Source organism: Petromyzon marinus, chromosome 70 (genome assembly GCF_048934315.1).
Source record: "Petromyzon marinus isolate PM22_M1 ecotype Great Lakes invasive population chromosome 70, UKy_Petmar_22M1.pri1.0, whole genome shotgun sequence".
NCBI classification, from domain to species: Eukaryota; Metazoa; Chordata; class Hyperoartia; order Petromyzontiformes; family Petromyzontidae; genus Petromyzon; species Petromyzon marinus.
In genome coordinates this window covers 153,015-177,500 of record NC_133736.1, presented here as the reverse complement: position 1 = coordinate 177,500, position 24,486 = coordinate 153,015, and the positions used below count along the sequence as shown (strand labels likewise).

The 24,486-nt window shown below is 55.8% G+C and overlaps 1 protein-coding gene across 1 annotated transcript in view; it reads left to right on the top strand.

Moving 5' to 3' along the window:
* Positions 1 to 22,478, top strand: part of LOC116958053 (uncharacterized) — a 36,135-nt gene extending 13,657 nt beyond the window's left edge. The window contains exons 5-9 of the mRNA XM_032980543.2: positions 539 to 635; positions 3,867 to 3,922; positions 7,395 to 7,478; positions 7,784 to 8,180; positions 18,744 to 22,478. Coding sequence (XP_032836434.1) covers positions 539 to 635; positions 3,867 to 3,922; positions 7,395 to 7,478; positions 7,784 to 8,180; positions 18,744 to 18,839 — 730 coding nt within the window. The 3' untranslated portion in view covers positions 18,840 to 22,478. The remainder of the gene's footprint in view (positions 1 to 538; positions 636 to 3,866; positions 3,923 to 7,394; positions 7,479 to 7,783; positions 8,181 to 18,743) is intronic.
* The last annotated feature ends 2,008 nt before the right edge of the window (positions 22,479 to 24,486 follow it).

The window sequence follows — 24,486 nt, the reverse complement described above, 5'->3', positions numbered from 1 at the left end:
TGATGTTAGTGATGATGGTGATGATGGTGATGATGGTGATGATGATGGTGATGATGATGGTGAGTGATGATGTTGATGATGTTGATGTTAGTGATGATGATGTTGGTGATGATGGTGGTGAGTGATGATGTTGATGATGTTGATGATGGTGATGATGGTGATGATGGTGGTGATGATGATGGTGCTGGTGGTGATGATGGTGCTGATGGTGATGATGATGGTGGTGATGATGTTGATGGTGCTGGTGGTGATGATGATGGTGGTGATGATGGTGATGATGGTGGTGATGATGATGGTGCTGGTGGTGATGATGATGGTGGTGATGATGTTGATGGTGCTGGTGGTGATGATGATGGTGGTGATGATGGTGATGATGGTGGTGATGATGATGGTGCTGGTGGTGATGATGATGGTGGTGATGATGTTGATGGTGCTGGTGGTGATGATGATGGTGGTGATGATGTTAGTGATGGTGATGATGTTGATGGTGGTGATGGTGATGATGGTGGTGATGATGATGGTGGTGATGGTGGTGCAGGCTGTCCGTGCCGTGGCCCCGCCTGGCTCAGCTCGACGCTCGACTCAGGCAGAGGAGAGAGCGGCAGAGGAGGGTGGACTCACTCCGTGGTGTTCCTGTGAGTCCACCATCATCATCACTCACCATCACTCACCATCACTCACCATCACTCACTCACCATCATCATCACTCACTCACCATCACTCACCATCACTCACCATCACTCACTCACCATCATCATCACTCACTCACCATCACTCACTCACCATCACTCACCATCACTCACTCACCATCACTCACCATCACTCACTCCGTGGTGTTCCTGTGAGTCCACCATCATCATCACTCACCATCACTCACCATCACTCACCATCACTCACTCACCATCATCATCACTCACTCACCATCACTCACCATCACTCACCATCACTCACTCACCATCATCATCACTCACTCACCATCACTCACTCACCATCACTCACCATCACTCACCATCACTCACTCACCATCACTCACCATCACTCACCATCACTCACTCCGTGGTCTTCCTGTGAGTCCACCATCATCATCACTCACCATCACTCACCATCACTCACCATCACTCACCATCACTCACTATCACTCACTCCGTGGTGTTCCTGTGAGTCCACCATCATCATCACTCATCATCACTCACCATCACTCACCATCACTCACTCACCATCACTCACTCACCATCACTCACCATCACTCACCATCACTCACTCACCATCACTCACCATCACTCACCATCACTCACTCACCATCACTCACTCACCATCACTCACCATCACTCACCATCACTCACTCACCAACACTCACCATCACTCACCATCACTCACTCACCATCACTCACCATCACTCACCATCACTCACTCACCATCACTCACTCACCATCACTCACTCCGTGGTCTTCCTGTGAGTCCACCATCATCATCACTCACCATCACTCACCATCACTCACCATCACTCACTCACCATCACTCACCATCACTCACTATCACTCACTCACTCACCATCACTCACCATCACTCACCATCACTCACTCACCATCACTCACTCACCATCACTCACCATCACTCACCATCACTCACTCACCATCACTCACTCACCATCACTCACTCACCATCACCATCACTCACCATCACTCACCATCACTCACCATCACTCACTCACCATCACTCACTCACCATCACTCACCATCACTCACTCACTCACCATCACTCACTCACTATCACTCACCATCACTCACTCACCATCACTCACCATCACTCACTCACTCCCCATCACTCACTCACTATCACTCACCATCACTCACTCACCATCACTCACTCACCATCACTCACTCACCATCACTCACCATCACTCACTCACCATCACTCACTCCCTCACTCACCATCACTCACTCACTATCACTCACTCACTCACCATCACTCACCATCACTCACCATCACTCACTCACCATCACTCACTCACCATCACTCACCATCACTCACTCACCATCACTCACCATCACTCACTCACTCACCAACACTCACCATCACTCACTCACCAACACTCACCATCACTCACCATCACTCACCATCACTCACTCACCATCACTCACCATCACTCACCATCACCATCACTCACCATCACCATCACTTACTCACCATCACTCACCATCACTCACCATCACTCACCATCACTCACTCACCATCACTCACCATCACTCACCATCACTCACTCACCATCACTCACTCACCATCACTCACCATCACTCACTCACCATCACTCACTCACTCACCATCACTCACCATCACTCACCATCACTCACTCACCATCACTCACTCACCATCACTCACTCACCATCACTCACCATCACTCACCAACACTCACTCACCATCACTCACTCACCATCACTCACCATCACTCACTCACCATCACTCACCATCACTCACTCACCATCACTCACCATCACTCACCATCACTCACTCACCATCACTCACCATCACTCACTCACCATCACTCACCATCACTCACCATCACTCACTCACCATCACTCACCATCACCATCACTCACCATCACTCACCATCACTCACCATCACTCACTCACTATCACTCACCATCACTCACTCACCATCACTCACCATCACTCACTCACCATCACTCACCATCACCATCACTCACCATCACTCACCATCACTCACCATCACCATCACTCACTCACCATCACTCACCATCACCATCAATCACCATCACCATCACTCACCATCACTCACCATCACCATCACTCACTCACCATCACTCACCATCACTCACTCACCATCACTCACTCACTCACCATCACTCACCATCACCATCACTCACTCACCATCACTCACCACCATCACTCACCATCACTCACCATCACCATCACTCACTCACCATCACTCACCACCATCACTCACCATCACTCACTCACAATCACCATCACTCACCACTCACCATCACTCACCATCACCATCACTCACCATCACTCACCACCATCACTCACCATCACTCACCACCATCACTTACCATCACTCACTCACCATCACTCACCATCACTCACTCACCATCACTCACCACTATCACTCACCACCACTCACCACCACCACCATCACTCACCACCACTCACCACCACCACTCACCACCACCGCTCACCACCACCGCTCACCACCCCCGCTCACCACCCCCACTCACCACCACCACTCACTCACCACCACCACCACTCACTCACCATCACTCACCATCACCATCACTCACTCACCATCACTCACCATCACCATCACTCACTCACCATCACTCACCATCACCATCACTCACTCACCATCACTCACCACCATCACTCACCATCACTCACAATCACTCACTCACAATCACCATCACTCACCACTCACCATCACTCACCATCACCATCACTCACCATCACTCACCACCATCACTCACCATCACTCACTCACCATCTCACCATCACTCACCACCATCACTCACCATCACTCACCATCACTCACCATCACTCACTCACCATCACTCACCACTATCACTCACCACCACTCACTACTCACCACCACCACCACCATCACTCACCACCACTCACCACCACCACTCACCATCACTCACCACCACCACCATCACTCACCACCACCACTCACCACCACTCACCACCACCACCACTCACCACCACCACTCACCACCATCACTCACCATCACCACCACCATCACTCACCACCACTCACCACCACCACTCACCACCACCGCTCACCACCACCGCTCACCACCCCCGCTCACCACCCCCGCGTCTCTCCGTGTGTCTCCGTGCGTGCCCAGGCCTGGGCTGAGACTACAGACGGCAGAAGCACGCAGGGAGCACGGCATGGACACACGTGGGTGGAGAGAGAGTGGGGAGAGTGGGGAGTGTGGGGAGTGTGTGGGGAGTGTGTGGGGAGTGTGGGGAGTGTGGGGAGTGTGTGGGGAGTGTGGGGAGTGTGTGGGGAGTGTGTGGGGAGTGTGGGGAGTGTGTGGGTAGAGAGAGTGTGGGGAGTGTGTGGGGAGTGTGTGGGTAGAGAGAGTGTGTGGGGAGTGTGTGGGGAGTGTGTGGGGAGTGTGTGGGGAGTGTGTGGGGAGTGTGTGGGGAGTGTGTGGGGAGTGTGTGGGGAGTGTGTGGGTAGAGAGAGAGTGTGGGGAGTGTGTGGGTAGAGAGAGTGTGTGGGGAGTGTGTGGGGAGTGTGTGGGGAGTGTGTGGGGAGTGTGTGGGGAGTGTGGGGGGAGTGTGTGGGTAGAGAGAGTGTGGGGAGTGTGTGGGTAGAGAGAGTGTGTGGGGAGTGTGTGGGGAGTGTGTGGGGAGTGTGTGGGGAGTGTGTGGGGAGTGTGTGGGGAGTGTGTGGGGAGTGTGGGGGGAGTGTGTGGGGAGAGTGTGGGGAGTGTGTGGGGAGTGTGTGGGGAGTGTGGGGGGAGTGTGTGGGGAGTGTGTGGGGAGTGTGTGGGGAGTGTGTGAGGAGTGTGTGGGTAGAGAGAGAGTGTGGGGAGTGTGTGGGTAGAGAGAGTGTGTGGGGAGTGTGTGGGGAGTGTGTGGGGAGTGTGTGGGGAGTGTGTGGGGAGTGTGTGGGGAGTGTGGGGGGAGTGTGTGGGGAGTGTGTGGGGAGTGTGTGGGGAGTGTGTGGGGAGAGTGTGGGGAGTGTGTGGGGAGTGTGTGGGGAGTGTGTGGGGAGAGTGTGGGGGGAGTGTGTGGGGAGAGTGTGGGGAGTGTGTGGGGAGAGTGTGGGGAGTGTGTGGGGAGTGTGTGGGGAGTGTGTGGGGAGTGTGTGGGGAGTGTGGGGAGTGTGTGGGTAGAGAGAGAGTGTGGGGAGTGTGTGGGTAGAGAGAGTGTGTGGGGAGTGTGTGGGGAGTGTGTGGGGAGTGTGTGGGGAGTGTGTGGGGAGTGTGTGGGGAGTGTGTGGGGAGTGTGTGGGGAGTGTGTGGGGAGTGTGTGGGGAGTGTGGGGGGAGTGTGTGGGGAGAGTGTGGGGAGTGTGTGGGGAGTGTGTGGGGAGTGTGGGGGGAGTGTGTGGGGAGTGTGTGGGGAGTGTGTGGGGAGTGTGTGGGGAGTGTGTGGGGAGTGTGGGGGGAGTGTGTGGGGAGAGAGAGTGGGGAGTGTGTGTGAGGTAGAGAGTGTGAGGAGAGAGTGTGGGGAGAGAGTGTGTGTAGTGAACATCGCCACTGGGGAGACAAAGACGGCCGGGCGTGGTGCTGGCCACCCACCCCTTCGTGTGCCACAGTGCCGGTAGCCTTCACAGCTGCTGCTCGCTAACAGCACTTGCCCCTACAGCCTGTTAGAGGCTACACGGGGGATCTTTGTCTGTGTGTCTGTAGGTGCTGCTCGCTACTCACAGCACTTGCCCCTACAGTCTGTTAGAGGCTACACGGGGGACCTTTGTCTGTGTCTATAGGTGCTGCTCGCTACTCACAGCACTTGCCCCTACAGCTTGTTAGAGGCTACACGGGGGATCTTTGTCTGTGTGTCTGTAGGTGCTGCTCGCTACTCACAGCACTTGCCCCTACAGTCTGTTAGAGGCTACACGGGGGACCTTTGTCTGTGTCTATAGGTGCTGCTCGCTACTCACAGCACTTGCCCCTACAGCTTGTTAGAGGCTACACGGGGGATCTTTGTCTGTGTGTCTGTAGGTGCTGCTCGCTACTCACAGCACTTGCCCCCACAGCCTGTTAGAGGCTACACGGGGGACCTTTGTCTGTGTGTCTATAGGTGCTGCTCGCTACTAACAGCACTTGCCCCTACAGCCTGTTAGAGGCTACACGGTGGGGGATCTCTCTGTGTGTCTGTGTGTGTCTCTGGAATTCCAACAAGACCTACATCTCTGCTTTATTGACCTGGTCAAGGCCTATGATACCATCAGTAGGCCTGGGCTCTGGGTTGTTCTTCGTGCTTTTGGAGTCCCTGACCCTCTGCTCACGATCATTAAGGACCTTCATGATGGTGAGTGGGCCCGGGTAAAACTATGTGGCTGGGAGTTAGAGCCATTCCCTGTACACCTTGGGGTGCGACAGGGATGTCCTCTGGCTCCCACATTATTTAACATCTATTTTGACCACGTAGTTTGTGAAGCCTTCAATAGCTGTACCGGGGGAATCTCCATTTGGTACAGATATAATGGGAGGCTGATCCATGCCCGGGTGCGGTCAAGGGATGGCTCCCTATTGCTCAACCACGTTATGTATGCCGATGATTTGGTAATAGCTGCTCATTCAGAGGAGTAGTTGGAGACGCTGCTGCTGAGACTGGAGCGTGCCACTAAGAGGTGGGGCCTTACCATCAGCCCCACCAAAACTAAGCACCTGCCTGGGTATTTTGTACCATCGGACACTCCGCCTCCGCAACTCCCAATCGGTGATGGGGCAGTTGTGGAGAGAGTGGAGAGTTTCCCATACCTGGGCAGTGTGCTTATGACTGGCTCCAGTTTAACAGCAGAGGTCTCACTCCGAATCAGTCGAGCGGCAATATCTTTTCATCGGTTGCGTAACGCTGTGTGGAAGCTACCTGGTCTGTCGCTCCGCACTAAGCTTCAGGTCTTTTCGGCCACGGTCATTCCCTCCCTTCTCTATGCTTGCGAAACGTGGACCCCCTTAATGGAACATCTTCACCGGTTAGAAACATTTAGGCTGGCCTGCCTACTGGATTGTGTGAGGAGCTCACAAATCCTTGAAAGATCTGGGCAAGGTCCCATCGGTGAGTTACTCCGGCAGGCAAGGCTGCGTTGGCTGGGTCATGTAGCCCGCATGCCCAGCCACCGCATGCCGAAACAGCTTTTGTTCGGCCGGATCGAGGGGGCTAAACGGGCGCGGCACGGGCTAGAGAAGAGATGGAGTGATGTGGTACAGGAGGACGTGGAGCTGAGTGAACTTGCCGATGACTGGTACCAGCGGTGTCAAGATCAGCCTCTGTGGAGGAGGCTCGTGAAGGATGCTACTGGGCAGTTGGAGGCAGTCGCCCTCCAACAACAACGGAGGGCGGAGGAGCGACGCTCAGAACAACGAGCGGAGCGCCGGGTGGCTAAAGCACAGCAGGTTGGCACAGTAGGGGGCACAGGTGGTGCATCAGCCAGTCATCTCAGTCAGTCGACCCGTGGCACCTGGGTCTGCCCCGTGACCTCCTGCCAGCGGGCGTTCGACACTTCACGTGGCCTCAGGGTGCACATGGCCTGGCACAAGCGTCGTGGTGACGTCACCGCCACTTAGTGGCGAATGGCGGTTGTTGTGTTGTGTGTCTGTGTGTGTGTGTGTGTGTCTGTATGTGTATGTCTGTGTGTGTGTGTGTCTGTATGTGTATGTCTGTGTGTGTGTCTGTGTGTGTGTACTGCGTCAGGCGGAATGCTGAGGCCTCTCCGAGCACGATGCTGACCGTCTCCATCGCCAATCCTCGGGCAGCGACGCAGGCCGGCAAGCGAGCGTACGTGAGCCTCCTTCATCGCCGAGATGTTGACTACCTCGCCTGGTGTGCAGGAGGTCGTCGGTTCGATCCCGCACCCTGACGCCTGCTGCTGCTGTGTATTTGGAGTCTGCGTCTCTCTCTCTCATCATCATCACGGTGGCTAGGAGATGTTAACTACCTCGCCTGGTGTGCAGGAGGTCGTCGGTTCGATCCCGCACCCTGACGATGCTGCTACTCGCGAACAGCACTTGCCCCAACAGTCTGTTAAGGCTATACAGGGGATCTTTGTATTTGCCTCCCTCTCCGCCCCCTCCCCTACACAGACCCTCGTCCACAAACAACAAGGCCCATCTCTCCTCCACCTCGTCACCACCGCCGCCGGCGTCATCGCCGGCGTCATCGCCGGCGTCATCCCACCGCACCGTGCTGGGCTGCCCCGGCTCCCTCCTCCTCGTGTCCGCCAGGCCCCAGCCCTCACCCCGCCCCCCCGCTCCCCCTCCCCCGCTCCCCCTCCCCTCCTCCTCCTCCTCCACCTCGTCGCCGTCTTCCAAAGCAGCGACGTTGTTGGCTCGCGGCGGCCGAGGCGGTGGTGGCGGTGGTGGCGGTGGCGGTGGTGGTGGTGGTGGTGGTGGCGGTGGTGGTGGTGGTGGCCGTTGGGCTTCACCTGCCCAGCCCCGTGGAGTTCCACTCAGCCTGGAGACCTTCCGCTTGCCCAAGCAGGTGACGAGCTGTAGCCTGTGGGTGGGTGTCAGGGTCTAGAGAAGAGACTGTGGGTGGGTGTCAGGGTCTAGAGTAGAGACTGTGGGTGGGTGTCAGGGTCTAGAGTAGAGACTGTGGGTGGGTGTCAGGGTCTAGAGTGGAGGCTGTGGGTGGGTGTCAGGGTCTAGAGTAGAGACTGTGGGTGGGTGTCAGGGTCTAGAGTAGAGACTGTGGGTGGGTGTCAGGGTCAGGGTCTAGAGTAGAGACTGTGGGTGGGTGTCAGGGTCTAGAGTAGAGACTGTGGGTGGGTGTCAGGGTCTAGAGTAGAGACTGTGGGTGGGTGTCAGGGTCTAGAGGGGAGACTGTGGGTGGGTGTCAGGGTCTAGAGTGGAGACTGTGGGTGGGTGTCAGGGTCAGGGTCTAGAGTAGAGACTGTGGGTGGGTGTCAGGGTCTAGAGTAGAGACTGTGGGTGGGTGTCAGGGTCAGGGTCTAGAGTGGAGACTGTGGGTGGGTGTCAGGGTCTAGAGTGGAGACTGTGGGTGGGTGTCAGGGTCTAGAGTGGAGACTGTGGGTGGGTGTCAGGGTCTAGAGTGGAGACTGTGGGTGGGTGTCAGGGTCAGGGTCTAGAGTAGAGACTGTGGGTGGGTGTCAGGGTCTAGAGTGGAGGCTGTGGGTGGGTGTCAGGGTCTAGAGTGGAGACTGTGGGTGGGTGTCAGGGTCAGGGTCTAGAGTAGAGACTGTGGGTGGGTGTCAGGGTCTAGAGTGGAGACTGTGGGTGGGTGTCAGGGTCTAGAGTAGAGACTGTGGGTGGGTGTCAGGGTCTAGAGTGGAGGCTGTGGGTGGGTGTCAGGGTCTAGAGTAGAGACTGTGGGTGGGTGTCAGGGTCTAGAGTAGAGACTGTGGGTGGGTGTCAGGGTCTAGAGTAGAGACTGTGGGTGGGTGTCAGGGTCTAGAGTGGAGGCTGTGGGTGGGTGTCAGGGTCTAGAGTGGAGGCTGTGGGTGGGTGTCAGGGTCTAGAGTAGAGACTGTGGGTGGGTGTCAGGGTCTAGAGTAGAGACTGTGGGTGGGTGTCAGGGTCTAGAGTAGAGACTGTGGGTGGGTGTCAGGGTCTAGAGTAGAGACTGTGGGTGGGTGTCAGGGTCTAGAGTGGAGGCTGTGGGTGGGTGTCAGGGTCTAGAGTGGAGGCTGTGGGTGGGTGTCAGGGTCTAGAGTAGAGACTGTGGGTGGGTGTCAGGGTCTAGAGTAGAGACTGTGGGTGGGTGTCAGGGTCAGGGTCTAGAGTAGAGACTGTGGGTGGGTGTCAGGGTCTAGAGTAGAGACTGTGGGTGGGTGTCAGGGTCTAGAGTAGAGACTGTGGGTGGGTGTCAGGGTCTAGAGGGGAGACTGTGGGTGGGTGTCAGGGTCTAGAGTGGAGACTGTGGGTGGGTGTCAGGGTCAGGGTCTAGAGTAGAGACTGTGGGTGGGTGTCAGGGTCTAGAGTAGAGACTGTGGGTGGGTGTCAGGGTCAGGGTCTAGAGTGGAGACTGTGGGTGGGTGTCAGGGTCTAGAGTGGAGACTGTGGGTGGGTGTCAGGGTCTAGAGTGGAGACTGTGGGTGGGTGTCAGGGTCTAGAGTGGAGACTGTGGGTGGGTGTCAGGGTCAGGGTCTAGAGTAGAGACTGTGGGTGGGTGTCAGGGTCTAGAGTGGAGGCTGTGGGTGGGTGTCAGGGTCTAGAGTGGAGACTGTGGGTGGGTGTCAGGGTCTAGAGTGGAGACTGTGGGTGGGTGTCAGGGTCTAGAGTAGAGACTGTGGGTGGGTGGGTGTCAGGGTCTAGAGTAGAGACTGTGGGTGGGTGTCAGGGTCTAGAGTAGAGACTGTGGGTGGGTGTCAGGGTCAGGGTCTAGAGTGGAGACTGTGGGTGGGTGTCAGGGTCTAGAGTAGAGACTGTGGGTGGGTGTCAGGGTCAGGGTCTAGAGTGGAGACTGTGGGTGGGTGTCAGGGTCTAGTAGAGACGGTGGGTGTCAGGGTCTAGAGTGGAGGCTGTGGGTGGGTGTCAGGGTCTAGAGTAGAGACTGTGGGTGGGTGTCAGGGTCTAGAGTAGAGACTGTGGGTGGGTGTCAGGGTCTAGAGTAGAGACTGTGGGTGGGTGTCAGGGTCTAGAGTAGAGACTGTGGGTGGGTGTCAGGGTCTAGAGTGGAGACTGTGGGTGGGTGTCAGGGTCTAGAGTGGAGACTGTGGGTGGGTGTCAGGGTCTAGAGTGGAGACTGTGGGTGGGTGTCAGGGTCTAGAGTGGAGACTGTGGGTGGGTGTCAGGGTCTAGAGTGGAGACTGTGGGTGGGTGTCAGGGTCTAGAGTAGAGACTGTGGGTGGGTGTCAGGGTCAGGGTCTAGAGTAGAGACTGTGGGTGGGTGTCAGGGTCTAGAGTAGAGACTGTGGGTGGGTGGGTGTCAGGGTCTAGAGTAGAGACTGTGGGTGGGTGTCAGGGTCTAGAGTAGAGACTGTGGGTGGGTGTCAGGGTCAGGGTCTAGAGTGGAGACTGTGGGTGGGTGTCAGGGTCTAGAGTAGAGACTGTGGGTGGGTGTCAGGGTCAGGGTCTAGAGTGGAGACTGTGGGTGGGTGTCAGGGTCTAGTAGAGACGGTGGGTGTCAGGGTCTAGAGTGGAGGCTGTGGGTGGGTGTCAGGGTCTAGAGTAGAGACTGTGGGTGGGTGTCAGGGTCTAGAGTAGAGACTGTGGGTGGGTGTCAGGGTCTAGAGTAGAGACTGTGGGTGGGTGTCAGGGTCTAGAGTAGAGACTGTGGGTGGGTGTCAGGGTCTAGAGTGGAGACTGTGGGTGGGTGTCAGGGTCTAGAGTGGAGACTGTGGGTGGGTGTCAGGGTCTAGAGTGGAGACTGTGGGTGGGTGTCAGGGTCTAGAGTGGAGACTGTGGGTGGGTGTCAGGGTCTAGAGTGGAGACTGTGGGTGGGTGTCAGGGTCTAGAGTAGAGACTGTGGGTGGGTGTCAGGGTCTAGAGTAGAGACTGTGGGTGGGTGTCAGGGTCTAGAGTAGAGACTGTGGGTGGGTGTCAGGGTCTAGAGTAGAGACTGTGGGTGGGTGTCAGGGTCTAGAGTAGAGACTGTGGGTGGGTGTCAGGGTCTAGAGTAGAGACTGTGGGTGGGTGTCAGGGTCTAGTAGAGACTGTGGGTGGGTGTCAGGGTCTAGAGTAGAGACTGTGGGTGGGTGTCAGGGTCTAGAGTAGAGACTGTGGGTGGGTGTCAGGGTCAGGGTCTAGAGTAGAGACTGTGGGTGGGTGTCAGGGTCAGGGTCTAGAGTAGAGACTGTGGGTGGGTGTCAAGGTCTAGAGTAGAGACTGTGGGTGGGTGTCAGGGTCTAGAGTGGAGACTGTGGGTGGGTGTCAGGGTCAGGGTCTAGAGTAGAGACTGTGGGTGGGTGTCAGGGTCTAGAGTGGAGACTGTGGGTGGGTGTCAGGGTCTAGAGTAGAGACTGTGGGTGGGTGTCAGGGTCTAGAGTAGAGACTGTGGGTGGGTGTCAGGGTCTAGAGTGGAGACTGTGGGTGGGTGTCAGGGTCTAGAGTGGAGACTGTGGGTGGGTGTCAGGGTCTAGAGTGGAGACTGTGGGTGGGTGTCAGGGTCTAGAGTAGAGACTGTGGGTGGGTGTCAGGGTCTAGAGTAGAGACTGTGGGTGGGTGTCAGGGTCTAGAGTGGAGACTGTGGGTGGGTGTCAGGGTCTAGAGTAGAGACTGTGGGTGGGTGTCAGGGTCTAGAGTAGAGACTGTGGGTGGGTGTCAGGGTCTAGAGTAGAGACTGTGGGTGGGTGTCAGGGTCTAGAGTGGAGACTGTGGGTGGGTGTCAGGGTCTAGAGTGGAGACTGTGGGTGGGTGTCAGGGTCTAGAGTAGAGACTGTGGGTGGGTGTCAGGGTCTAGAGTAGAGACTGTGGGTGGGTGTCAGGGTCTAGAGTAGAGACTGTGGGTGGGTGTCAGGGTCTAGAGTAGAGACTGTGGGTGGGTGTCAGGGTCAGGGTCTAGAGTGGAGACTGTGGGTGGGTGTCATGGTCTAGAGTAGAGACTGTGGGTGGGTGTCAGGGTCTAGTAGAGACTGGGTGGGTGTCATGGTCTAGAGTAGAGACTGTGGGTGGGTGTCAGGGTCTAGAGTAGCGACTGTGGGTGGGTGTCAGGGTCTAGAGTAGAGACTGTGGGTGGGTGTCAGGGTCAGGGTCTAGAGTAGAGACTGTGGGTGGGTGTCAGGGTCAGGGTCTAGAGTAGAGACTGTGGGTGGGTGTCAGGGTCTAGAGTGGAGACTGTGGGTGGGTGTCAGGGTCTAGAGTAGAGACTGGGTGGGTGTCAGGGTCTAGAGTGGAGACTGTGGGTGGGTGTCAGGGTCTAGAGTGGAGACTGGGTGGGTGTCAGGGTCAGGGTCTAGAGTAGAGACTGTGGGTGGGTGTCAGGGTCTAGAGTAGAGACTGTGGGTGGGTGTCAGGGTCTAGAGTAGAGACTGTGGGTGGGTGTCAAGGTCTAGAGTGGAGACTGTGGGTGGGTGTCAAGGTCTAGAGTGGAGACTGTGGGTGGGTGTCAAGGGCTAGAGTGGAGACTGTGGGTGGGTGTCAAGGTCTAGAGTGGAGACTGTGGGTGGGTGTCAGGGTTAGAGTCTAGAGTAGAGACTGTGGGTGGGTGTCAAGGTCTAGAGTAGAGACTGTGGGTGGGTGTCAGGGTCTAAAGTGGAGACTGTGTGGGTGTCAAGGTCTAGAGTAGAGACTGTGGGTGGGTGTCAGGGTCTAGAGTGGAGACTGTGGGTGGGTGTCAGGGTCTAGAGTAGAGACTGTGGGTGGGTGTCAGGGTCAGGGTCTAGAGTAGAGACTGTGGGTGGGTGTCAGGGTCTAGAGTAGAGACTGTGGGTGGGTGGGTGTCAGGGTCTAGAGTAGAGACTGTGGGTGGGTGTCAGGGTCTAGAGTAGAGACTGTGGGTGGGTGTCAGGGTCAGGGTCTAGAGTGGAGACTGTGGGTGGGTGTCAGGGTCTAGAGTAGAGACTGTGGGTGGGTGTCAGGGTCAGGGTCTAGAGTGGAGACTGTGGGTGGGTGTCAGGGTCTAGTAGAGACGGTGGGTGTCAGGGTCTAGAGTGGAGGCTGTGGGTGGGTGTCAGGGTCTAGAGTAGAGACTGTGGGTGGGTGTCAGGGTCTAGAGTAGAGACTGTGGGTGGGTGTCAGGGTCTAGAGTAGAGACTGTGGGTGGGTGTCAGGGTCTAGAGTAGAGACTGTGGGTGGGTGTCAGGGTCTAGAGTGGAGACTGTGGGTGGGTGTCAGGGTCTAGAGTGGAGACTGTGGGTGGGTGTCAGGGTCTAGAGTGGAGACTGTGGGTGGGTGTCAGGGTCTAGAGTGGAGACTGTGGGTGGGTGTCAGGGTCTAGAGTGGAGACTGTGGGTGGGTGTCAGGGTCTAGAGTAGAGACTGTGGGTGGGTGTCAGGGTCTAGAGTAGAGACTGTGGGTGGGTGTCAGGGTCTAGAGTAGAGACTGTGGGTGGGTGTCAGGGTCTAGAGTAGAGACTGTGGGTGGGTGTCAGGGTCTAGAGTAGAGACTGTGGGTGGGTGTCAGGGTCTAGAGTAGAGACTGTGGGTGGGTGTCAGGGTCTAGTAGAGACTGTGGGTGGGTGTCAGGGTCTAGAGTAGAGACTGTGGGTGGGTGTCAGGGTCTAGAGTAGAGACTGTGGGTGGGTGTCAGGGTCAGGGTCTAGAGTAGAGACTGTGGGTGGGTGTCAGGGTCAGGGTCTAGAGTAGAGACTGTGGGTGGGTGTCAAGGTCTAGAGTAGAGACTGTGGGTGGGTGTCAGGGTCTAGAGTGGAGACTGTGGGTGGGTGTCAGGGTCAGGGTCTAGAGTAGAGACTGTGGGTGGGTGTCAGGGTCTAGAGTGGAGACTGTGGGTGGGTGTCAGGGTCTAGAGTAGAGACTGTGGGTGGGTGTCAGGGTCTAGAGTAGAGACTGTGGGTGGGTGTCAGGGTCTAGAGTGGAGACTGTGGGTGGGTGTCAGGGTCTAGAGTGGAGACTGTGGGTGGGTGTCAGGGTCTAGAGTGGAGACTGTGGGTGGGTGTCAGGGTCTAGAGTAGAGGCTGTGGGTGGGTGTCAGGGTCTAGAGTAGAGACTGTGGGTGGGTGTCAGGGTCTAGAGTAGAGACTGTGGGTGGGTGTCAGGGTCTAGAGTAGAGACTGTGGGTGGGTGTCAGGGTCAGGGTCTAGAGTGGAGGCTGTCGGTGGGTGTCAGGGTCTGGAGTAGAGAGTGTGGGTGGGTGTCAGGGTCTAGAGTGGAGACTGTGGGTGGGTGTCAGGGTCTAGAGTAGAGACTGTGGGTGGGTGTCAGGGTCTAGAGTAGAGACTGTGGGTGGGTGTCAGGGTCAGGGTCTAGAGTGGAGACTGTGGGTGGGTGTCAGGGTCTAGAGTGGAGACTGTGGGTGGGTGTCAGGGTCTAGAGGGGAGACTGTGGGTGGGTGTCAGGGTCTAGAGTAGAGACTGTGGGTGGGTGTCAGGGTCTAGAGTAGAGACTGTGGGTGGGTGTCAGGGTCAGGGTCTAGAGTGGAGACTGTGGGTGGGTGTCAGGGTCTAGAGTGGAGACTGTGGGTGGGTGTCAGGGTCTACAGTAGAGACCGTGGGTCAGAATTTAATTGCCCTGTAAGTGTGTGTACATTCGTCGTCGATGTGCGTGTGTGTGCTTGCGTGTGAGTGTGTGAGTGCGTGTGAGTGTGCGTGCGTCCGTGAGTGTCTTTGTGTGAGTGCGTGTGATTGTGAGTGTGCGTGTGTCCGTGCGTGTCTTTGTGTGTGTGTGCGAGTTATTAGTTACATATTTTCGTCGTAGTTTAGTGGTAATTATTTGAAGGTGGAGGTGTTACCAGCCCCTCGCACCCGTCCAGAGCCCCCGTTTAGCCGCAATTGGCGGAGCCAGGAGATTGAATCTCTACGCTCGGGGCTCCTCCAGAAACAACGAAAAGCCACTTCGTGTGGCCACGTGGAATGTTCGAACGCTCACTGCGGAGGAGAGGCTGCTACTTCTCTGTCGGAAGCTGGACCGGTACCACCTGGATCTCTGTGGCATTCAGGAGGTCCGGTGGAACCAGTTCTGGCTGCTGCCACCATGAAGGGTGGACAGTCCTCTACTCGGGGCAGCAGACTGCCAAACAACATGGTGTGGCTCTTCTTTTGAACAAAAGAATGAAGGGGGCGTGTGAGCGTGGCGGTGAGGTGTGGGAAGCTGTAAGCTCCAGGCTACTTTGGGCTCGCCTTCCCATCAACCGGAGGTGAGGAGTGGTGGTCATGGTTACTTATGCCCCCACCGAAGACGAACATCCGTGGAGGGATGCAGGCAAAGCTGATGAGTCAGATGCCTTCTATGACCTCCTGTCACAGGTGCTGGCTAAAGTGGCCCCTCGGGATAGAGTCATCTTGTTGGGTAACTTCAATGCCCGAGTTGGTCATGATGCTGGCACCTGGTCTGGAGTGATTGGAGGGCATGGGCCAGATCAGCTCAATAACAACGGTAGGAGGCTGCTAGATTTTTGTGCAGCCCATGGGCTTGTAATTACCAACACGCTGTTCCGGCATCGGCGCATCCACACAACATCATGGATGCATGCCAAGTCTAAGCAAGAACATCTGCTTGACTCCATAGTGACGGACCAGCGGATGCGAGCCCATGTGCTTGAGACCAGGATCTTCTGTGGAGCTGATCTGCCCTCTGACCATCGACTAGTCATCTGTAAGATGCACCTGCCATTCTTCCACTCCGGTGGTGGGTGTACACCCAGGACCCCATTCCAACCTACAGTGGCCTGATCTCAGTTATCTGATGAAAGTTGCAAGCGAGAATTTCATCATCTCTTGTGGCTGGGATCGGCATCGTCCCCGATTCCTCCTGATGTCGAGGGTAAATGGGCGAAGTTTAGGACTGTGACTCATGCAGCTGCAATGGCTGCTTTGGGTAGGCGGTCCAGACCTCCCCAGAGACCCTGGCTGACAGAGGAGGTGTTCAGGATGTTTGAGAAAAAGCGACAGGCCCACTGTCATCGGCTAGAGAATCCCACGTCAGAGAATGAGGTGGCTTACCGCAGCCTTCGCTCGGAGGTTCGAAGAGCCGTGAGGCGCTGCAAGGATGGGTGGTGGTCGCGGGTTGCTGAGGAGATGGAGTCTGCCTCAGTGGCCCGTGATCACAAATCTCTATTTAACTCCATCAAAAAAGTAACCTGCAGCGCCACACCTATTACCATCATTAGGGGAAAAAACGGTGATCCAATCTCCAACCCCCAGGAACATGTTTGCAGATTTGCTGAGCATTTGTGTGAGGTCCTGGGGGAGGGGAAAGCACTCAGCCAGCAAAACATCGTGGCATGAAGTGGGGATGACCCTGCTGAGGCTGCAGTGCCTCAAATATTGGAAGAAGTCACCCCCTGTGAGTGGCTGGCTGAGGTTCCATCTGTTGAGGAAGTACTGAAGGTGATCCGGAGTCTGAAACCAGGAAAGGCACCGGGTAGAGACGAACTCTCAAGCGAAATGCTGAGGGAGGGTGGCATTTGTGCACAGACTGCCCTATATGACATCATAACAACAATCTGGACCTCTGTACGGGTTCCGCAGGATTGGAAGGATGCCCTGGTGGTCCCCCTCTTTAAGGAGGGGGACCGCACAGACTGTAACAACTACAGGGGCATCTCACTCCTCAGTGTGCCGGGAAAGGTCCTGGCAAGGATTATTCAACATCGCCTTGCCAGGCACGCTGAGGAGAGGCTTGCGGAGCCCCAATGCGGTTTCAGGAAAGGGCGGTCCTGCACAGATGCCATATTTTCTGTCCGACTGCTACAGCAGAGGTGTAGGGAATTCCAACAGGCCCTACATCTCTGCTTTATTGACCTGGTCAAGGCCTATGATACCATCAGTAGGCCTGGGCTCTGGGTTGTTCTTCGTGCTTTTGGAGTCCCTGACCCTCTGCTCACGGTCATTAAGAACCTTCATGATGGTGAGCGGACCCAGGTAAAACTACGTGGCCGGGAGTCAGAGCCATTCCCTGTACACCTTGGGGCGAGACAGGGATGTCCTCTGGCTACCACATTTAACATCTATTTTGACCACGTAGTTCGTGAAGCCTTCAATAGCTGTACCGGGAGAATCTCCATATGGTACAGATATAATGGGAGGCTGATCGATGCCCGGGTGCGGTCAAGGGATGGCTCCCTATTGCTCAACCACGTTATGTATGCCGTTGATTTGGTAATAGCTGTTCATTCAGAGGAGGAGTTGGAGATGCTGCTGCTGAGAATGGAGCGTGCCACTAAGAGATGGGGCCTTACCATCAGCCCCACCAAAACTAAGCACCTGCCTGGGTATTTTGTACCATCGGACACTCCACCCCCACAACTCCCAATCGGTGATGGGGCAGTTGTGGAGAGAGTGGAGAGTTTCCCATACCTGGGCAGTGTGCTTATGACCGGCTCCAGTTTAACAGCAGAGGTCTCACTCCGAATCAGTCGAGCGGCAATATCTTTTCATCGGTTGCGTAACGCTGTGTGGAAGCTACCTGGTCTGTCGCTCCGCACTAAGCTTCAGGTCTTCTCGGCCACAGTCATTCCCTCCCTTCTCTACGCTTGCGAAACATGGACCCCCTTAATGGGGCATCTTCGCCGGTTGGAAACATTTAGGCTGGCCTGCCTACGATCCATCCTGGGTTTAACCAGGCAGGATTGTGTGAGGCGCTCACAAATCCTTGAAAGATCTGGGCACGGTCCCATCGGTGAGCTCCTCTGGCAGGCAAGGCTGCATTGGCTGGGTCATGTAGCCCGCATGTCCAGCCACCGCATGCCGAAACAGCTTTTGTTCGGGCCGGATCGAGGGGGCTAAACGGGCGCAGCACGGACTAGAGAAGAGATGGAGTGATGTGGTACAGGAGGACATGGAGCTGAGTGGACTTGCCGATGACTGGTACCAGCGGTGTCAAGATCGGCCTCTGTGGAGGAGGCTCGTGAAGGATGCTACTGGGCAGTTGGAGGCAGTCGCCCTCCAACAACAACAGAGGGCGGAGGAGCGACGCTCACAACGAGCGGAGCGCCGGGTGGCTAAAGCACAGCAGGTTGGCACAGTAGGGGGCACAGGTGGTGCATCAGCCAGCCATCTCAGTCAGTCGACCCGTGGCACCTGCTGGGTCTGCCCCGTGACCTCCTGCCAGCGGGCGTTCGACACTTCACGTGGCCTCAGGGTGCACATGGCCTGGCACAATCGTCGTCATGGTGACGTCACCGCCACTTAGTGACGAATGGCGGTTGTTGTTGGGTACGTGAGTGTGTGTGTGTGCGAGTGTGTGTGTGCGCGTGCGTGTGTGTGCGTGCGTGTGTGTGTGTGCGAGTGTGTGGGCGTGCGTGTGTGTGGTGTGTCTTCATCTTTGTGTGTGTGTGTGAGTGCGTGTGAGTGTGCATCTGTGTGTGCGTCAGTGTCTTTGAGTGAGTGTGATTGTGCGTGCGTGAGCGTGCGTGCGTGCGTCCGTGCATTGCGCACCGTTGCCCCACCCCCCGCCCCCCCTTCCGCCCGACACTCCGCTAAGGTGGTGGTGGTGGTGGTGGTGCCGCTGTGTTTGCCTCGCCCTCACAGACCTCGCTGACGTTGCACGCAAGGTTCTCGGGCGCCCAGGCCAAGGTCGGCCCCGCAACGCCCCCCACGAGACCCCGCACCGTCTGTCTGCTGTGAGAGCGGGGGCGGAGCCATGGGGGGCGGGGCCATGGGGGGGGGGCGGGGCCATGGGGGGGGCGGGGCCATGGGGGAGGAAGCCGCCCGCGGGCCCTATAAGTCCCGCGAAATCATTTGGGCCTGGGCCCTGCCAAGGCAACCGCAGGCGGGAACTCGAAATCCAACGAATCTCGGAGAGCTAAAACCTGGAAAAGCGGTTGCGGGTAGCAGCAACATCGCCAACACCGGCTAACATCATCACCACGCCTTGCCCGTAGAGAAGCACTTCCAGCCCGTCGCATTATGGGGTGGCCGAGTTAATTAAAACGTTTGACCGAACGTAACGGGGCTAACTTTTTTCAAGTTGCCGATTTTGAATGACGTTTTTTAAATATCCAGATGGCCCTTGGCAAAAAAGAAGCATCCAACCTGCCCTGCCTCAGCGGCTCGTCTTGCGGTCAAGTCACGTGGGGTAGAATAATTATCGATCGCTGCGCGAGCAGTCGTCTTCAGGTGTGGGGGGCCACAACCACGGCAGGGGGGCAGAAACTGCGGTCGAAACTTCGTGACCTTTTATTATTTTGCCTGCCCTGCGCGCGATGGCTTTACCCGCCGGAACCTGCGTGCACGGCAGCTTCAGATCAACGTTGGTTAGTCGTCGTTCGTGGTTTGCCGTGGTGAAAACTACGACTCCGCCACGATCTTCCATTTGAAGCTTTCGTGACTGCAGGCATCCTCCGCTCTCTTTGAACCTTTCGGTAAAGTCACTCCGTCGCTGTTTTACATTTTGCCAGGCCCCCCCCCCGATTGAGCTGCCATGTAGCAGAAACCTCGTTTTTTTCAGAAGCCCCGACTGACCTGGCCATCGCAAATCATCGTAGCAGCTCAACCCAAGTGGTGGCTTCATCATCATCATCATCACGTGGACACTTACGCGCTGGCAGTCGTGAAATTTTTAACTAAACTATTTTGTATTTCACCAGGTGTAAGAACCCCAATTGTAGAAGATCTTGTGCAGAAGCATACCGCTAATCCCACCTCTGGCTAATCCCACCGCTAGCTAATCTCACCTCTAGCTAATCCCACCTCTAGCTAATCCCACCTCTAGCTAATCCCACCTCTAGCTAATCCTACCTCTAGCTGATCCCACCTCTAGCTAATCCCACCTCTAGCTAATCCCACCTCTAGCTAATCCCACCTCTAGCTAATCCCACCTCTAGCTAATCCCACCTCTAGCTAATCTCACCTCTAGCTAATCCCACCTCTAGCTAATCCCATCTCTAGCTAATCCCACCTCTAGCTGATTCCACCTCTAGCAAATCCCACCTCTAGCTAATCTCACCTCTAGCTAATCCCACCTCTAGCTAATCCCATCTCTAGCTAATCCCACCTTTAGCTGATCCCACCTCTAGCTAATCCCACCTCTAGCTAATCTCACCTCTAGCTAATCCCACCTCTAGCTAATCCCACCTCTAGCTAATCCCACCTCTAGCAAATCCCACCTCTAGCTAATCTCACCTCTAGCTAATCCCACCTCTAGCTAATCCCACCTCTAGCTAATCTCACCTCTAGCTAATCCCACCTCTAGCTAATCCCACCTCTAGCTAATCCTACCTCTAGCTGATCCCACCTCTAGCTAATCCCACCTCTAGCAAATCCCACCTCTAACTAATCTCACCTCTAGCTAATCCCACCTCTAGCTAATCCCATCTCTAGCTAATCCCACCTCTAGCTGATCCCACCTCTAGCTAATCCCACCTCTAGCTAATCTCACCTCTAGCTAATCCCACCTCTAGCTAATCCCACCTCTAGCTAATCCCACCTCTAGCAAATCCCACCTCTAGCTAATCTCACCTCTAGCTAATCCCACCTCTAGCTAATCCCACCTCTAGCTAATCTCACCTCTAGCTAATCCTACCTCTAGCTGATGCCACCTCTAGCTAATCCCACCTCTAGCTTATCTCACCTCTAGCTAATCCCACCTCTAGCTAATCCCACCTCTAGCTAATCCCACCTCTAGCTAATCCCACCTCTAGCTAGTCCCATCTCTAGCTAATCCCACCTCTAGCTAATCCCACCTCTAGCTGATCCCACCTCTAGCTAATCTCACCTCTAGTTAATCCCACCTCTAACTAATCCCATCTCTAGCTAATCCCACCTCTAGCTAATCCCACCTCTAGCTGATCCCACCTCTAGCTAATCTCACCTCTAGTTAATCCCACCTCTAACTAATCCCACCTCTAGCTAATCCCACCTCTAACTAATCCCACCTCTAGCTAATCCCACCGCTAGCTAATCTCACCTCTAGCTCATCTCACCTCTAGCTAATCCCACCGCTAGCTAATCTCACCTCTAGCTAATCCCACCTCTAGCTAATCCCACCTCTAGCTAATCCCACCTCTAGCTAATCCCACCTCTAGCTAATTCCACCTCTAGCTAATCCCACCTCTAGCTAATCTCACCTCTAGCTAATCCCACCTCTAGCAAATCCCACCTCTAGCTAATCTCACCTCTAGCTAATCTCACCTCTAGCTAATCTCACCTCTAGCTAATCCCACCTCTAGCTAATCCCACCTCTAGCTAATCCCACCTCTAGCTAATCTCACCTCTAGCTAATCTCACCTCTAGCTAATCCCACCTCTAGCTAATCCCACCTCTAGCTAATCCCACCTCTAGCTAATCCCACCTATAGCTGATCCCACCTCTAGCTAATCCCACCTCTAGCTAATCCCACCTCTAGCTAATCCCACCTCTAGCTGATCCCACCTCTAGCTAATCCCACCTCTAGCTAATCACACCTCTAGCTAATCCCACCTCTAGCTAGTCCCACCACTAGCTAGTCCCACCTCTAGCGAATCCCACCTCTAGCTAATCTCACCTCTAGCTAATCCCACCTCTAGCTAATCCCACCTCTAGCTAATCCCACCTATAGCTGATCCCACCTCTAGCTAATCCCACCTCTAGCTAATCCCACCTCTAGCTAATCTCACCTCTAGCTAATCTCACCTCTAGCTAATCCCACCTCTAGCTAATCTCACCTCTAGCTAATCTCACCTCTAGCTAATCCCACCTCTAGCTAATCCCACCTCTAGCTAATCTCACCTCTAGCTGATCCCACCTCTGGCTAATCCCACCTCTAGCTAATCCCACCTCTATCTAAGATCGAAATAGGAAGAAGGATTTATCCACAACTCTGTGGCTGTCCAACTGATGATCCTGGTTGTTGTTGTGGTTGTTGTGATTACAGGCGAAACGTCACAATATTCGAATTGTAAATGTAGTAGTGGGTTTAACTCTCCAACACACAGCAACCGGTTAGTGCTGTACTAGTAACGAATTGTAAATGTTGTAGTGGGTTTAACTCTCCAACACACAGCAACCGGTTAGTGTTGTACTAGTAACGAATTGTAAATGTTGTATTGGGTTTAACTCTCCAACACACAGCAACCGGTTAGTGCTGTACTAGTAACGAATTGTAAATGTCGTAGTGGGTTTAACTCTCCAACACACAGCAACCGGTTAGTGCTGTACTAGTACCGAATTGTAATTTGCTGTAGTGGTTTTTATTTTACAACACACAGCAACAGTTTGAAGAAATAATAATTGTTGTTCACCCTTCTCTGGCCATAATAAAGCGGAAGTCGTGTTCAGATGTTCAAACGCCAAGTGGATTGTAGCTTTTTGCAAGGAATCACGAAAGTTCAATCTAGATTTGAAGTTTCCGTGACTGCAGGTATCCATACTCTTTGGTACTTTCGGTAAAGTCACGTAAGGTATAAAATGAATTAAATCACGACGTTTCGGGCGCAACACAAGCATCCGTCATCAGGTGGCACAACCACAGCAAGAAACACATTGCTGAAGTGGGCAAAAGGGGCTGCTGTAACAAGAGGTTTTATAGGTAAGAGAGGGGGGAGGAGCCAGGGAGGAGAGAGAGAGGGGGGAGGGGGGTGGAGCCAGGGAGGAGAGATAGAGGGGGGGAGGGGGGCGGAGCCAGGGAGGAGAGATAGGGGGGAGGAGCCAGAGAGGGGGGAGGGGGGCGGAGCCAGGGAGGAGCGATAGAGAGGGGGAGGAGCCGGGGAGGGGGGAGGAGCCAGGGATGAGAGATAGAGAGGGGGCGGAGCCAGGGAGGAGCGATAGGGAGGGGGGAGGAGCCAGGGAGGAGGGCGGAGCCAGGGAGGAGAGATAGGGGGGAGGAGCCAGGGAGGAGTGATAGAGAGGGGGGAGGAATCCAGGGAGGAGAGATAGAGAGGGGGGAGGGGGTTGGAGCCAGGGAGGAGAGAAAGAGAGGGGGGAGGAGCCAGGGAAGAGAGATAGGGGGGAGGAATCCAGGGAGGAGAGATAGAGAGGGGGGGGCAGGGAGGAAAGATAGAGAGGGGGGGGAGGAGCCAGGGAGGAAAGATAGAGAGGAGGGAGGAGCCAGGGAGGAGAGATAGAGAGGGGGGAGGGGGGCGGAGCCAGGGAGGAGAGAGAGGGGAGGGGGGCGGGGCCAGGGAAGAGAGAGGGGGGAGGGGGCGGAGCCAGGGAGGAGATAGAGAGGGGGGAGGAGCCAGGGAGGAGATAGAGGGGGAGGGGGGCGGAGCCAGGGAGGAAAGATAGGGGGGTAGGGGGCGGAGCCAGGGAGGAGAGATAGAGAGGGGGGAGGAGCCAGGGAATAGAGAGAGGGGGGAGGGGGGCGGAGCCAGGGAGGAGAGAGAGAGGGGGGAGGGGGGCGGAGCCAGGGAGGAGAGATAGAGGGGGGCGGAGCCAGGGAGGAGAGATAGAGAGGGGGGAGGAGCCAGGGAGGAGAGATAGAGAGGGGGGAGGGGGGCGGAGCCAGGGAGGAGATAGAGGGGGGAGGGGGGCGGAACCAGGGAGGAAAGATAGAGAGGGGGGTAGGGGGGCGGAGCCAGGGAGGAGAGATAGAGAGGGGGTAGGGGGCGGAGCCAGGGAGGAGAGATAGAGAGGGGGGAGGAGCCAGGGAGGAGAGATAGAGAAGGGGGAGGAGCCAGGGAGGAGAGATAGAGAGGGGGAGGAGCCAGGGAGGAGAGATAGAGAGGGGGGAGGAGCCAGGGAGGAGAGATAGAGAAGGGGGAGGAGCCAGGGAGGAGAGATAGAGAGGGGGAGGAGCCAGGGAGGAGAGATAGAGAGGGGGAGGAGCCAGAGAGGAGAGATAGAGAGGGGGGAGGAGCCAGGGAGGAGAGATAGAGAAGGGGGAGGAGCCAGGGAGGAGAGATAGAGAGGGGGAGGAGCCAGGGAGGAGAGATAGAGAGGGGGGAGGAGCCAGGGAGGAGAGATAGAGAAGGGGGAGGAGCCAGGGAGGAGAGATAGAGAGGGGGAGGAGCCAGGGAGGAGAGATAGAGAGGGGGAGGAGCCAGAGAGGAGAGATAGAGAGGGGGGAGGAGCCAGGGAGGAGAGATAGAGAGGGGGGTAGGGCCAGTGGAGCACCGCCGAGTGAAGGGCAGCTAGAACGGATTAAAGGGTGAGCAGAGACAAAATGTCGGGGAGGGGGTGGGGAGGGGAAGTGGGCGGGGCTGGGAGTGGGGAGCTGAAGCAACAGGAGATGCGGATATGAAGGCAAGACCATAAAGCATTTAAGGTTTCACCTGGTTAATAAAGTCCTTCCAATGATTGCTCAATTTGTATCCATCTTCTCGGTTGAAGTGGTGTCTTATGTTTATATATCTGG